At 42.5% G+C, this 13,403-nt stretch overlaps 1 protein-coding gene across 1 annotated transcript in view; it reads right to left on the bottom strand.

Annotated features, from left to right (window-relative positions):
• Positions 1-2,996: 2,996 nt before the first annotated feature.
• TUBGCP4 (tubulin gamma complex component 4) overlaps positions 2,997-13,403 on the bottom strand; it is a 66,782-nt gene continuing 56,375 nt past the window's right edge. Inside the window, exons 15-18 of the mRNA XM_077472757.1 lie at positions 12,548-12,682; positions 12,345-12,461; positions 12,091-12,230; positions 2,997-3,171 (exon numbers count right to left, since the gene is read on the bottom strand). Of these exons, the coding sequence (XP_077328883.1) occupies positions 3,159-3,171; positions 12,091-12,230; positions 12,345-12,461; positions 12,548-12,682 (405 nt within the window). The 3' untranslated portion in view covers positions 2,997-3,158. The remainder of the gene's footprint in view (positions 3,172-12,090; positions 12,231-12,344; positions 12,462-12,547; positions 12,683-13,403) is intronic.

Below are 13,403 nucleotides of genomic sequence, written 5' to 3' on the forward strand. Positions count from 1 at the left end.
CAATGTGTGGCAGGTGACGTGGCAAGTGGCAATCCACAATGTGTGGCAGACTACGTGGCAAGTGGCAATCCGCAATGTGTGGCAGGTGACGTGGCAAGTGACAATGCGCAATGTGTGGCAGGTGACGTGGCAAGTGACAATCCGCAATGTGTGGCAGGTGACGTGGCAAGTGACAATCCGCAATGTGTGGCAGGTGACGTGGCAAGTGACAATCCGCAATGTGTGGCAGGTGACGTGGCAATCCGCAATGTGTGGCAGGTGACGTGGCAAGTGACAATCCGCAATGTGTGGCAGGCTACGTGGCAAGTGGCAATCCGCAATGTGTGGCAGGCAACGTGGCAAGTGACAATCCGCAATGTGTGGCAGGTGACGTGGCAAGTGGCAATCCGCAATGTGTGGCAGGCAACGTGGCAAGTGACAATCCGCAATGTGTGGCAGGTGACGTGGCAAGTGACAATCCCCAATGTGTGGCAGGTGACGTGGCAAGTGGCAATCCGCAATGTGGGTCAGGCAACGTGGCAAGTGACAATCCGCAATGTGTGGCAGGTGACGTGGCAAGTGGCAATCCGCAATGTGTGGCAGGCTACGTGGCAATCCGCATCTGGTGGCAGGCGACGTGGCAAGTGACAATCCGCAATGTGTGGCAGGTGACGTGGCAAGTCACAATCCGCAATGGGTGGCAGGCTACGTGGCAAGTGACAATCCGCAATGTGTGGCAGGCAACGTGGCAAGTGACAATCCGCAATGTGTGGCAGGCTACGTGGCAAGTGACAATCCGCAATGTGTGGCAGGTGACGTGGCAAGTAACAATCCGCATTTGGTGACAAGTGACAATCCACATTTGGTGGCAGGCGACATGGCAAGTGACATCCTCAGGGCTCCCACTGATTCTGCAATATGGTGAGTTGAACCATTTAATTTTATATTACAATGTATTAATAGAAATAATGCGCTTCAATCATCCTGACACCATAACAACCATGGTGCCGTAATGATTGAAGCGCCAATACCAGCCATTTCCCATATAAATTGCCCCCCAAAAAACATATTTTATAGCAGTGCCCCTCCCGAGATTAGACTCTGGATCCGCCCCTGCCAGCAACAATGCTCAAGTAGGCCTTGCTGTTTAAACAGCACCACCACCAGCCTGAACCGTTGATACAAGGCAGGATGGATCCATGCTTTCATGTTCTTTATGCCAAATTTTGACCCTATTATCTGAATGGTGCAGCTGAAATCAAGATCAGACCAGACAACACGTTTTCAATATTCTATTGTCCAATTTGGTGCACATATGTGAATTGTAGGCTCAGTTTTCAGAGTGGCACCCACTGTGGTCTTCTGCTGCTGTAGCCCATATGCATCAACGTTTGATGAGTCTGTTGTACATTCAGAGATGGTATTCTGTATAATTTGGTCATAACAAGTGGTTATTGAGTTACTGTTGCCCGTCTATCATCTTGAACCTCTGCCCAATCTCCTCTGACACCAATAAGGCATTTTCGTCCACAACTACCGCTCACTGGACATTTTTGCTTTTTCAAACTATTCTCTGTAAACCCTAGAGATGGTTGTGCATGAAAAATCCCAGTAGATCAGCAGTTATTGAAATACTCAGTCCAGCCCGTCCGACACCGACAACCATACCACGTTTATAGTCACGTAAGTACCCTTTCTTCCCCATTCTGATGTTCGGCTTGAACTTCAGCATCTTCACTGCATTGATTTGCTGCCATGTGATTGGCTAATTAGAAATTTGTTTTTCCAAGCAATTGAACAGGTGTACCTATAAAAAGTGTCCGGTGAGTGTATATTAGAATTGTGAGTGTTGCCTGAGCTTTTTGCCATCAGGCTACTTTTTTTTTTTACCAGATTTGCTAGGCTGTTACGTGGTCTTCTGTTCACATGTTTAAGTTCTATCAGGTAGATGTCCAGCTCTTATTTGATGCCAGCTTCAAGCATAATGTCCTTCAAGATGTTATTTGAGCTGCAGGCAGCCCTCAGTTCTGTTTTTATTGGGTCTGTTAGCATTTGTTTTCTGTGTTGCCCAACCTTCAGTTAGACTGCTTTTGGACATTCTGAAAGTGATTGGCTTCTCTGTATCCCTCAATGGACAAGAAAGAAAATAGGATTTTGCATGCACAATAAAATCCTGTTATTGGTGTTCATTGAGGGACACAGGTCGCCACCCTTCTGTGTTATCATGCTTTTGGTACAGCTTGCTACAAAACTGAGGCGAGCTGGTGGTAGGAGCAGGTTATTCTGGGCTGGACTAGTTTGTTCATTTAGTAATATCCAATCCTCCTGTAGGCAACAGTATACTCAAAGTTGAATGACTCCTTTGTCCCTTAATGGGCTGCAAATAAAAGGTTTCTATTTAAAAAAGATCGACAGGCATTGAGGACAAACTATAACATAAGCCAGAGCTGCTTTACAGCTGGAAGCCCATTATGAGCAGTGGATACAGTCTTCTAGGACCTGTCACTTGTCTCAAAAGACTTGCAGGGGAAGGGAGGGAGGGAGAACTTCTGCTACGATCGCTGTGGAAGTGGGAGCAGGTACCTATCAAAATCTGGTACCTCCTTTCTTTTGGGAACCCCCCTCAAGATAGCAAGCACTGTATGCCGTTTCAGCAGTCTGCAAAGCTGCAGCATCAATTACCGGCCAGCCCGACCTCTTAGTCCGTGCACCTATGGGGGAGGCCACATGGGGGAGACCGAATCCAGACAAGACCCCTGCTGTAGTGTAGCCCAGGTACCTAGAGGCTTTTTCAGTTACCACAGTAACCTGGCGCTTGTCGAGCTCTGCCATGGCGATTCCCAACCTTATAAGAGCCCACTAACAGGTCATGTCTTCCATGTTTCAAAGTGCATCAGAGGAGTGTTAATACCATTTATAAAACCAAGAAAGCCGCAACAGTTTGAGAAGCAATGAAATATTACATTATGCTACAGCACAAAAGAAATCAGCTCAGAGACCAAAAGTAACCACAGCTATAGTAGAAATAAAGCATTTAATACACTAATTTATATGATAATGCATGTTGTTCTGCTTCTCATCCCTCGCTCATACTAGAAAAAGGCAAAGATGTCATGGAGAATTAAGATCTGTGTAGAGCTATTACTTTTGCAGCCGATGACTTCTTATGGTGATTTTATTCACAATCCAAAACTGTAAACAGAAAAATGACAGCATTTAGTAAGGGATACTTCTTCTTAAACAGTGTGTAAGCAATATTCTATACCAACAGTTGTGAGCACACATGCAAGACAGCCTTATAAATAATTTGCTGGCTTTAACCAGTTATGGACACGAAAAAAAAAACTACATAGGACACAAGTAGTATTGCCCTGCCCTTCTTTAGCACCCTTACCCACCTTAGCATTTGCTAACAAATTCCAGCTGTCAAAATGACAGGTGGGAGTTGCTGTGTAAATACAGAAGCTATTACAGTGCCCTCAAAGGAAAAAAAAAAAACCCTCTGACACTATAAAAACAGTTCAGAGATTGACACAAAGTTATTTTAAAATTTAGACCATATCCATCTGCAGATCAAATGGATGCATTTCAATTTGTACGTACCTAAACTACAGTACCTAAAAATCTCCATAGACGATTTAAATAAAATTAACAGTTACCAGGTTAGAGTTACAGAAGAGGTATAGTGCTAGAATTATTGATCTCGCTCGGACGATCGCGACAATACCTCACATGTGTGATCTGAAAACCATTTACATGCGGGCGCAACTTAGATGTGTTTTCTTTGCTGCGCGAGCTCGCAGGGACAAGTTTATTTAAATATTTTTTTTTTACATTGTCTCTTAAAAAAAAAAAAACTTTTGTTGTAATGTAAACATCCCTTGTGACAGTAATAGGTTGTGACGGATACTAAAAGGCACAAATTCCTCCTTTGCACTTCAAAGTATTCAGATCGCCAAAAGGCAATTCTGAATACGGATTTTGTTTTTTTAAATCGATGTCATTAGCAGCTGAGTAAGCCGGAAGTGACATTGCTTCTGTATTTACACATAGGAGACTGGAAGGAAGCCTTTAACGGCTTCCTTCCAGCCTCACTCTAGCCAGCGGAAGTGCCGGATCGTGGCTCAGGTCTCCCAGCGGAAGGGGAGGCCCGGGAAAGCAAGGAGAGGGGGGGGATGTCCCCTCCCACTCCTCCGGGATAACAGCCAAGTGGCTTTTAGCCGGATCGGCTGCCACCCCTGAAGAGCCGACCAGCGGCTCTAAAAGCTGCTGGCATCACCCCGGTATAACCCCTTAAAACAGAGGCCACATGTGTGTACGGTCGGCGCTAAGGGGTTAAAGATGATCTCTGCTTCATTTAACTTTAAAAAAATTAATTTGTACGATTTACTTCACTAATAGTTGAAGCAGTTGTGTGCGCTATATAAAGTGTATGTAGCCTCAGCTACAGCGCTGTTTTGGTAGCGGGACAAAAACTTTCCATCCCACCACCTGAACAAAATAAGCAGGCTGAGCACAGCTCAGCCATTTAGCAGAGGCATTGTATTATTATGAATGAATACAAAGCTTCCACTGATTGGCTGAAGTGGGCTGATGATGTCACAAACTGCTCCTCACCCAATATTCATTCACAGAATACAAAGCTTCTGCTAATTGGCTGAGCAGTGCTCAGCTCGACCTAGTTTTGGATCTCGGACTGGAAGTTCTCATCCCAATGCTGAAAACACAAATCTGTACACTGTATGGAGCTGAGGATACAGTTTATACAGCACTCCCACTGTTAGTGAAATAATTGGTCCAAATTAACTATTTAAAGTTAAATAAAAAAAACATGGAGATCAGCTTTAAACACGACTATGAAAAATCAACCTGATGCTCAAGAAAAAAAAAAATCACCTCTGCTGTTTTTATTTTTTGTGCTATAAACAGAAAAAAAAAACTACAATTTTGAAAAAAAAAAAAAAACATTTTTTACTTTTTGCTATAATAAATATCCCCCCCCCCCCCCAAAAAAAAAAAAACAACACGTCTTCACCAGATTAGACCAATATGTATTCTTCTACATATTTTTGGTTAAAAAAAACAAAACAAAACAAAAACAAAAACGCAATAAAAACTTATTATTGACTGGTTTGCACAAAAGTTATAGCATCTACAAAATAGGGGATATTTTTATGCCATTTTTATTATAAATGTCTTTTTTTTATTATTATTATTAGTAATCAGCGATTTTTAGCGGGACTGCAACATTGTGGCAGACAGATCGAACACTTGACTTTTTTTGGGACCAGTGACATTATTACAGTGATCAGAGCTTAAAAATAGCCACTGATCACTGTATAAATGACATTGGCAGGGAAGGGGTTAAGGGTTCCTTAGAGAGGCGTTTCTAACTTTGAGAGGGGGGTGTACTGACTGGGACTGCAGAGAGATGGCTGTTCCTAATCACTAGGAACTAACAATCTCTCTCTACTCCTCTGACAGAATGGGGATCAGTTTGTTTATATTGACAGATCCCCATTCTGACTCTCTGTGGAACGATTGCGCGTGGCCCGGAGGACATCGTGGCTCCCGGCTACAATCATAATCGGCGCACGCCTGCTATTGCCATTAAAAGGGACCACTGTACCAGTACGGCGATTCATGCAGCCGAGTCAACCTACCACAGTATGACTTTGGCAGCTGGTCGGCAATCGGTTAAAGGCCAAGTTGATATATATATTTTTTTTCTTCTAAAATCCAGCTCCCCATGTACCAATAACGTTCCTCTGTTGCACAAAAATTCAAGTTTTCTTTGATTCTGAAAACAAGGCCTTACCTCAGCCATGGCTGTATTTCTCAAATCACTTCATAAACTCCCTGGTATACAGACAGACAAGCCAGTAAGACACAGGAAGGAGTTTACTAGGTGACCTCATTAGCACACCTTCACCCATTAACTACATTTTCACAGCACCCCCGACATTCCTCTGTGCATGCATTTGCCTGGCTTCCCCACCAGCCCTTCAGAGGGGCTCAGGGTGATTTCTAAATTCTCTGGGTCCACATGCAGCTCGCCAGACACCCCTGATGTAGTGCAAGAGCCTGCCTGATTGGATTGATGGTGTGCCCTCCTATTATACAGTTTTGTTAAATCTAAAAAAGAGATTATACTATCCGATTGCACAATCAGATTCTACAGCCGTGGCAAAAGTTTTAAGAATGACACCAATATAAATTTTCGCAAAAGTCTGCTGCTTCAGTGTTTTTAGATCTTTTTGTCAGATGTTACTATGGTACACTGAAGTATACTTTTCAAGCATTTCACAAGTGTCAAAAGCTTTTATTGACAATTACATTAAGTAGAGTTAATCGTTAAAAAAAAAAATTGCGATCTCGATTCAACCCCTCTGACATCTCTACTGCAGAGTTTTCCGATTCTTTCATATAACAAGTGGAGAGACTTATCTGCTCACTCAGCTGTGAAAAGAAAACATCCCGGTGTCTTGTCGAATAGTGTCCGCCCTATACTGCGCTCGCGCAGTATGGAGGACAAATGAGACGCCGAAAGTCTCCCAAGATGAACGGCGCCTGCGCACTTAATAGTACCTTCTGCCCTGAGTCCAGGTTCAAGCCTGACCATCCAAGTGTACATAGAGTTAGAATAAAAATATGCCGAGCGAAGGTCATGCCCGAAGCGCGGCGAGCAAAGCGAGTCCGCAAAGGGCCCTGTTACAAAGTGCCGTTTTACATCATCTATGTCCACTTGTATGGTGGAGCTGGAACCTGGACTCAGAGCAGAAGGTACTATTAAATGCGCAGGCGCCGTTCATCTTCGGAGACTTTGGGCGTCTCCTTGTCCTCCGTACTGAGCAAGCGTTGCACCTGCGCAGTAAAGGGCGGACACTATACGATGGGGGGGGGGGCACGTCTCATGGCAATCTGCCAAGTTTTTAATAAAGAAACATTGTAACTAACTCTTCCTTCTTAGATCAAAGGGATACACTTCTGTGTGAAGAAAAAAATCCAGGCAGTCTGCTGAGTTTTCAACAAAAATGCAGGAAGTTTAACCACTTAACGTCTAAATCTTTTTCTGACTCTTCTTTAAGTTTAAATCAATATTTTTTGCTAGAAAATGACTTAGAACCCCCAAACATTATATATATATTTTAGCAGAGACCCTAGGGAATAAAATGGCAATTGCTGCAATATTTTATGTCGCGCTGTATTTTGGCCAGCGGTCTTTCAAACGCAATATTTGGGGGGAAAAAAATACACTACAATTAATAATAAAAAAAAATGAAATAGTAAAGTTAACCCAATTTTTTTTTTGTTTTAATCTGAAAGGTGATGTTATGCCGCGAGAATCATGAGAGAATTTATCCTCTAAGCAAACAAATTGTGATTCTCAATTTAGACAGAATCGTGCAGCTCTAACATTAAGTTTATGCAGAATAAATATCTGCAGTGTTGACCGTTCTTGTTCAAGACCTCTGCAATTCACCCTGGCATGTTGTCAATCAACTTCTGGGCCACATCCTGACTGATGGCAGCCCATTCTTGCACATAATCAATGCTTGAAATTTGTGGGGTGTTTTTTTTGTTAACCCTCCTCTTATGAATTGACCACAAGTTCTCAGTGGGACCAAGGTCTGGGGAATTTCCTGGCCATGGACCCATGATTTGTTCCCCAAGCCACTTATCACTTTTGCCTTATAGCAAGTTGCTCCATTATGCTGGAAAAGGCATTGTTTGCCACCAAACAGTTTTTTGGGAGAAGTTGCTCTCGGAGGATGTTTTTGTACCATTCTTTATTCATGGCTGTGTTCTTAGGCAAAATTGGGAGTGAGCCCACTGCCTTGGCTGAGAAGCAACCCCGCAGATGAATGGTCTTAGGATGCTTTACTGTTGGCATGACACAGGACCGATGGTAGCGCTCATTTTTATTTTTTTTCTCCGGACAAGGGTTTTTCCAGATGCTCCAAACAATTGCAAAGGGGATTCATCACAGAAAAAGGACTTTAACCCAGTCCTCAACAGTCCAATCCCTATACCTTTAGCAGAATATCTGTTTGTGCCTGATGTTTTTCCTGGAGAGAAGTGGCTTCTTTGCTGCTCTTATCACCAGACCATCCTCCAAAAGTCTTCGCCTCACTGTGTGTGCCGATGCACTCACACCTGCTTGCTGCCATTCCTGAACAAGCTCTGCACTGATGGTGCCCCGATCCCACAGCTAATTCAACTGCAGGGGACAGTCCTGGCACTTGCCGGACTTTCTTGGGAGCCCTGAAGCCTTCTTCACAAATGCAGTGGAAATGTTTTTTATGGGATTAAGTTAATTTTAATGGCAAATAGGGAGGGAGTATATACAAATTGGCATCATAATATCTGAGGCAGCACACTTTGTGAAAATTAATATTTGTGTCATTCTCAGAACTTTTGGCCATGGCTGTATAGTGTATGGCCACATTTATACACCTAAAATTACCTAGTTGCACATTCAGTGTCATTAATTGTTAATTGCAAACCAAACACAGGAGCAAACACATTTTACCACATAAAAAAAAAAACACACTCAGGTGACGAATGCAGTAAAAAAATGTGCAAAAGTGTCCCACAAGCTACTTTGCCAGGTGTAGCACAGCCCATTGAAATCATAGCTGCTCCCAGTGCGTTATTGGAAGATGGAGCCAAAAAAAAAAAACATGCACTCCCACTACTCTAGTTGTGAATGGGGCATGAAAGTGAAATTAGTTTGTTTACACAAGAACAATGAGGCTCCATTCACATCTGTGTGTTTCCAACCACACAAAATGTGTTCTATGCTATGTGTTTCAGAAATGTTGCAAATTTGTAGACAGCCGAATTTTGCATCTTTTGGACGTATCCAAAAAAAAAAAAAAAACGAAAAATAAGAAAAAACAATTTCAACTAATACGAAAGAAATTATAGTGAAAATAACAAATTCATTTGACATGATTCATTAATGAAACAAAAGGTCAACTTGGAGTAAATATTACAGTCCAATCAGATGAGGATGGATTACTGGCAAAGTGCACACCTGAGAACTGAGTGAGAAGGGTGTTGTATTGTATTTGAGCCGAGGAGAAGAGATATTGCCATTGCGTGTGTTAATGGATTCAATAAACAAACGACTTTCTTAACTACAAATCGCTACCATGAAAATATATACACACACACACACACACACACACATATTGAATTATCCAAAAATGAATGAATTTGTTATAATGAATATCAATATGCTACAGAAAAACCAAATTATCCGAAAGTGAATTAACGTAACATGACGAACATAACAGAACGAAAACTAAAAAAAAAAAAAATTTTCCATTGTGCAAAAGTCTACAAATTTGCATTGTGTTTGTGTTGTCATTACATATTAAAGGCTCCCCAAGTGATGCGGGATGGGCCATGTGATACAGTGAGCGGCTATAGCCGCCGGCTGCATCACGGGAGCGCGCCCGCAGGTGCTTCTCACCATGCGAGGGAGCAGGGGTTAGTGTTAGATGCCCTAGCAGATTTAGAGGGACTTGACTGACAAAGCTGAACTCCTTTTAAGCAGTTACAGCTAACACCTTTTAAGCAGTTACACTTTTTTTTTTTTTTTTTTTTATGTAATACATTTTTTCTTTTGGATTTAAAATTAAAGAAGAAATAAAAAAAAAATAAAAAAAAATAAAAGGGCTAGCAAAGAAGAACTGGTTAGACTTTTCTCAGCAGAGCTCAAGAAAAGAAGTCCATCCTCCTAGGGATCTGCCAGGGCTAGCAAAAAACTTGGGTTAGAAAAGGGGGGTTATCCTTTCTAATACATATACGCCATTGTAAAGTATAGAACCCTCAAGAAGTCGCAAGCAAATAGAGCTACCAGTCTTCCACTAGAGGTCACCAGAGAACTATATCATCAGTATGCTGTTAAGCTGCGTTTCACACTAGAACCTATCCCCTACAGAAGAAAAAGGTCAAAGAAATATAAGAGAGCAAACATGGCTTTCTTCTTACCACTCTTCCATAAGACCCCTTTCACACTGAGGGCATTTTTCAGGCGCTATAGCGTTAGAAATAGCACCTGCAATCCACCCCCAAACTGCTGTACCATTGTCTCCAGTGTGAAAGCCCGAGAGCGGTGCACTGGCAGGACGTCAGGAAAAGTCGTGCCAGCAGCTTCTTTGGAGCTCCTCCACCACTGCTCCCCATTGAGCATTGCGGGCGGTTTTAACCCTTTCTCGGCCGCTAGCGGGGGGGGGGGGTAAAGGCACCCCGCTAGCGGCCGAAATGCACCACAAATCCGACGGTAAAACGCCAGTAAAAATATCGGTGTTTTACCGCTGACGCTATGGGCGGTACAGTGTGAAAGCCCTCTAAAGGGCAGATTTGTGGAGTGCACAACTAATAGTTGTCCTGTGGACAGATTCTCCCAACTGAGCTGTGGATCTCTGCAGCTCCTCCAGAGTTACCATGGGCCTCTTGGCTGCTTCACTCATTAATGCTGTCCTTGCCCAGCCTGTCAGTTTAGGTGGACGGCCATGTCTTGGTAGGTTTGCAGTTGTGCCATACTCTATTTTCGGATGATGAATTGAACAGTGCTCCATGAGATGTTCAAAGCATGGGATATATATTTTTTTTTTTATAACCTAACCCTGCTTTAAACTTCTCCACAAAATTATCCCTGACCTGTCTGGTGTGTTCCTTGGCCTTCATGATGTTTGTTCACTAAGGTTCTCTAACAAACCTCCTGAGGGCTTCACAGAACAGCTGTATTTATACTGAGATTAAATTACAAACAGGTGGGCTCTATTTACCAATTAGGTGACTTCTGTGGGCAATTGGTTCCACTAGAATTAAGTTAGGGGTATCAGAGAAAAAGGGGGCTAAATACAAATGCACACCACACTTTTCACATATTTATTTAAAAAAAAAAAAATGAAAACCATTTATCATTTTTCTTCCACTTCACAATTATGTGCCACTTTGTGTTGGTTTATCCAATAAAATACATTTACATTTTTGGTTGCAACATGACAAAATGTGGAAAATTTACTTTTTCAAGGCACTGTATAATTCAGACTTTGTGCATTTGATATGAACCCCCGTTGACATGAACCCTAAAGCATGCTCTGCATTTCCACAAAGCATTCCATTTACAGCCACAATGAAAAATGTAATTCTTGTGGAAAAGAGGTCAGTTCTAGAAGATCTCAGAAGCAGAAAATAATGCAAAATGATTGCAAACTTATTAAAATACCAAATCACCACTGTAATAGCAATACAAATCATAGTTATTTTTGATAATCCAGTAAAATCTTATTTAAAAAATCTCCTTTCAGGTTGTGAGTTCTGCCTGTCTGCTGACCTTCTCTTTCCACAACATCCTGGATTCCCTGCATGCTTTGCAGTTTCTCCTCTGTGGTTTACATTTTCCAAGGACTACATATACCATGGTAACTTTCTGCATGCTAGCAGTGATTCTTATCCGACTCCACATTCTAAGGCTCCTGCTACACTTCCATAAGCATTCCAAATAAAGCCACACTGAAAAATTAAAGTGGTTCTAAAAAGGCAAAAGGTTTTTTTTTTACCTTCATGCATTCTATGCATGAAAGTAAAAAACCTTCTGTGTGCAGCAGCCACCTCAACACCTCCTAATACTTACCTGAGCATCATCTCGAACCAGCACAAGAGCCTGGACTCTACGGAGACTCTTTCTCCTCATTGGCCATGGCTCCCGCTGCTGTCAATCACAGCCAGTGAGCCAAAGAAAGAAAGAAAGAAAGAAGGGGGCGGGGCTGAGCCTCGGCTGTGTGAATGGACACGCAGAGCTGTGGCTCGGGAACGAGCCTGCTTGGGTGCCCCCATGGCAAGCTGCTTGTTTTTGGGGGCACTTGGCAAGAGGGAGGGGCCAAGAGCACCGGCGAGGGACCCAAGAAGAAGAGGATCAGGGTTGCTCTGTGCAAAACCATTACAGAACAGGTAAGTATAATACGTTTGTTAATAAAAAAAAAAGAAAAAGCCTTTATGATCACTTTCATTTCTTGTATAAGAGAAATTGGTTCTAGAAGATGATATCAGAAGCAGCAAATATGAAATGACTATAAGCTTGTCTGGCCTTACCTTCCCAATGTGCCTCCAGCCTGTGTATAGTATTTGTTGTAGTCTAGTCGCAGAAGAAGCTGAGCTAGGTCAGGATTAATCTGATGGTTTCGGACGCTGGAGAGTATTTTGAAGAGTAGGGAAGACTGGCAACTAAATCCCTACAATACACAGGAAGGTCATGTCATACATAGCATTGTCCACTAAATCCTTAAAAAAAAACACAATGTTTTGTCACACACAGATTTACTAATTCACTAGAAAAATTTACTTACTTTTACAAGGACATCCAACTGGCCTGCCCCACGTTCATCTAAGGGACCCAGGTTCTGGCTGACCAGAGAGCAGAAGCTGTGACACAATTCTAAGATTTCATTCAGGCAATGGAAAACCTGAAAAATTAATGTCACTACTCTGAATACACTGAAGTATAAATGCAATGAATGACTCCACAGGGGTACTGACATTTTGCACTTACTGGTTTTAATAAAATAAAGGATTGGGCCAAGAGGTTGCTGAGAAAGTGGTCATGGGCCAGACGAATACTCTCAAAATCCCGTGTGGCGTTTATCTGTTGTAACAGTTGAGAGAACTGGGATTCTAGCACATCAACCTAAAGGAAAGCAAGGGAAAGGTCTTGTTATCGTTGGCAAAGTTAAAGCAGACCTTCACTTAAAAATTAAAGTACTGTTACTCCGCCTCTCTCCTCCCTCCTCTACCATATGTACATTTTTTTTTTTTTTTGTGATTGGGTACCTTTTTTTCTTTTTCTATCATCACAATGAAACAGAGATGGTGATGGGTCGCACACTGCTGGTATCATCCACAAGAAACTTTATTGGAGACTGCTCAGATAGAACATGGTTCTGTCATGGTGTTTTGTCGGAGAAGTCTCCAATAAAGTTTCTTGTGGATGATACTAGGGCTGCAACTAACGATTATTTTCATAATCGATCGATTATTTTTTCGATTAATCGGGTAAAATCATACAAAAAAAAAAAACATAAAATGCCATTTTTCCATTTATTTAAATGTAATAATGAAAAAACTGAGTGTAAGGGTCCTTTCACACAGGGCGGATCAGTGCTGATCCGCCCCGTGGATATCCGCTTGCTCAGCGGGGATAGCCGGAGCAATCTCCACTGAGCAGGAAGATGACAGGTCCGTCCCTGCACACTGGCGCAGAGACGGACCTGTCACAGCACCGCTCTTCCCTATGGGAGATCGGGTGACGACCGACCGTAGTGTCCGTCGTCACCCGATCTGATCCGATGACGGATGGAAAAATAGATTTTTCCTCCGTCACACTTTTTCAGATCGGATCGGCTCGGATG

Source organism: Lithobates pipiens, unplaced genomic scaffold, assembly GCF_037356315.1.
Source record: "Lithobates pipiens isolate NorthernLeopardFrog02 unplaced genomic scaffold, aLitPip1_a1.2 Scaffold_8, whole genome shotgun sequence".
NCBI classification, from domain to species: domain Eukaryota; kingdom Metazoa; phylum Chordata; class Amphibia; order Anura; family Ranidae; genus Lithobates; species Lithobates pipiens.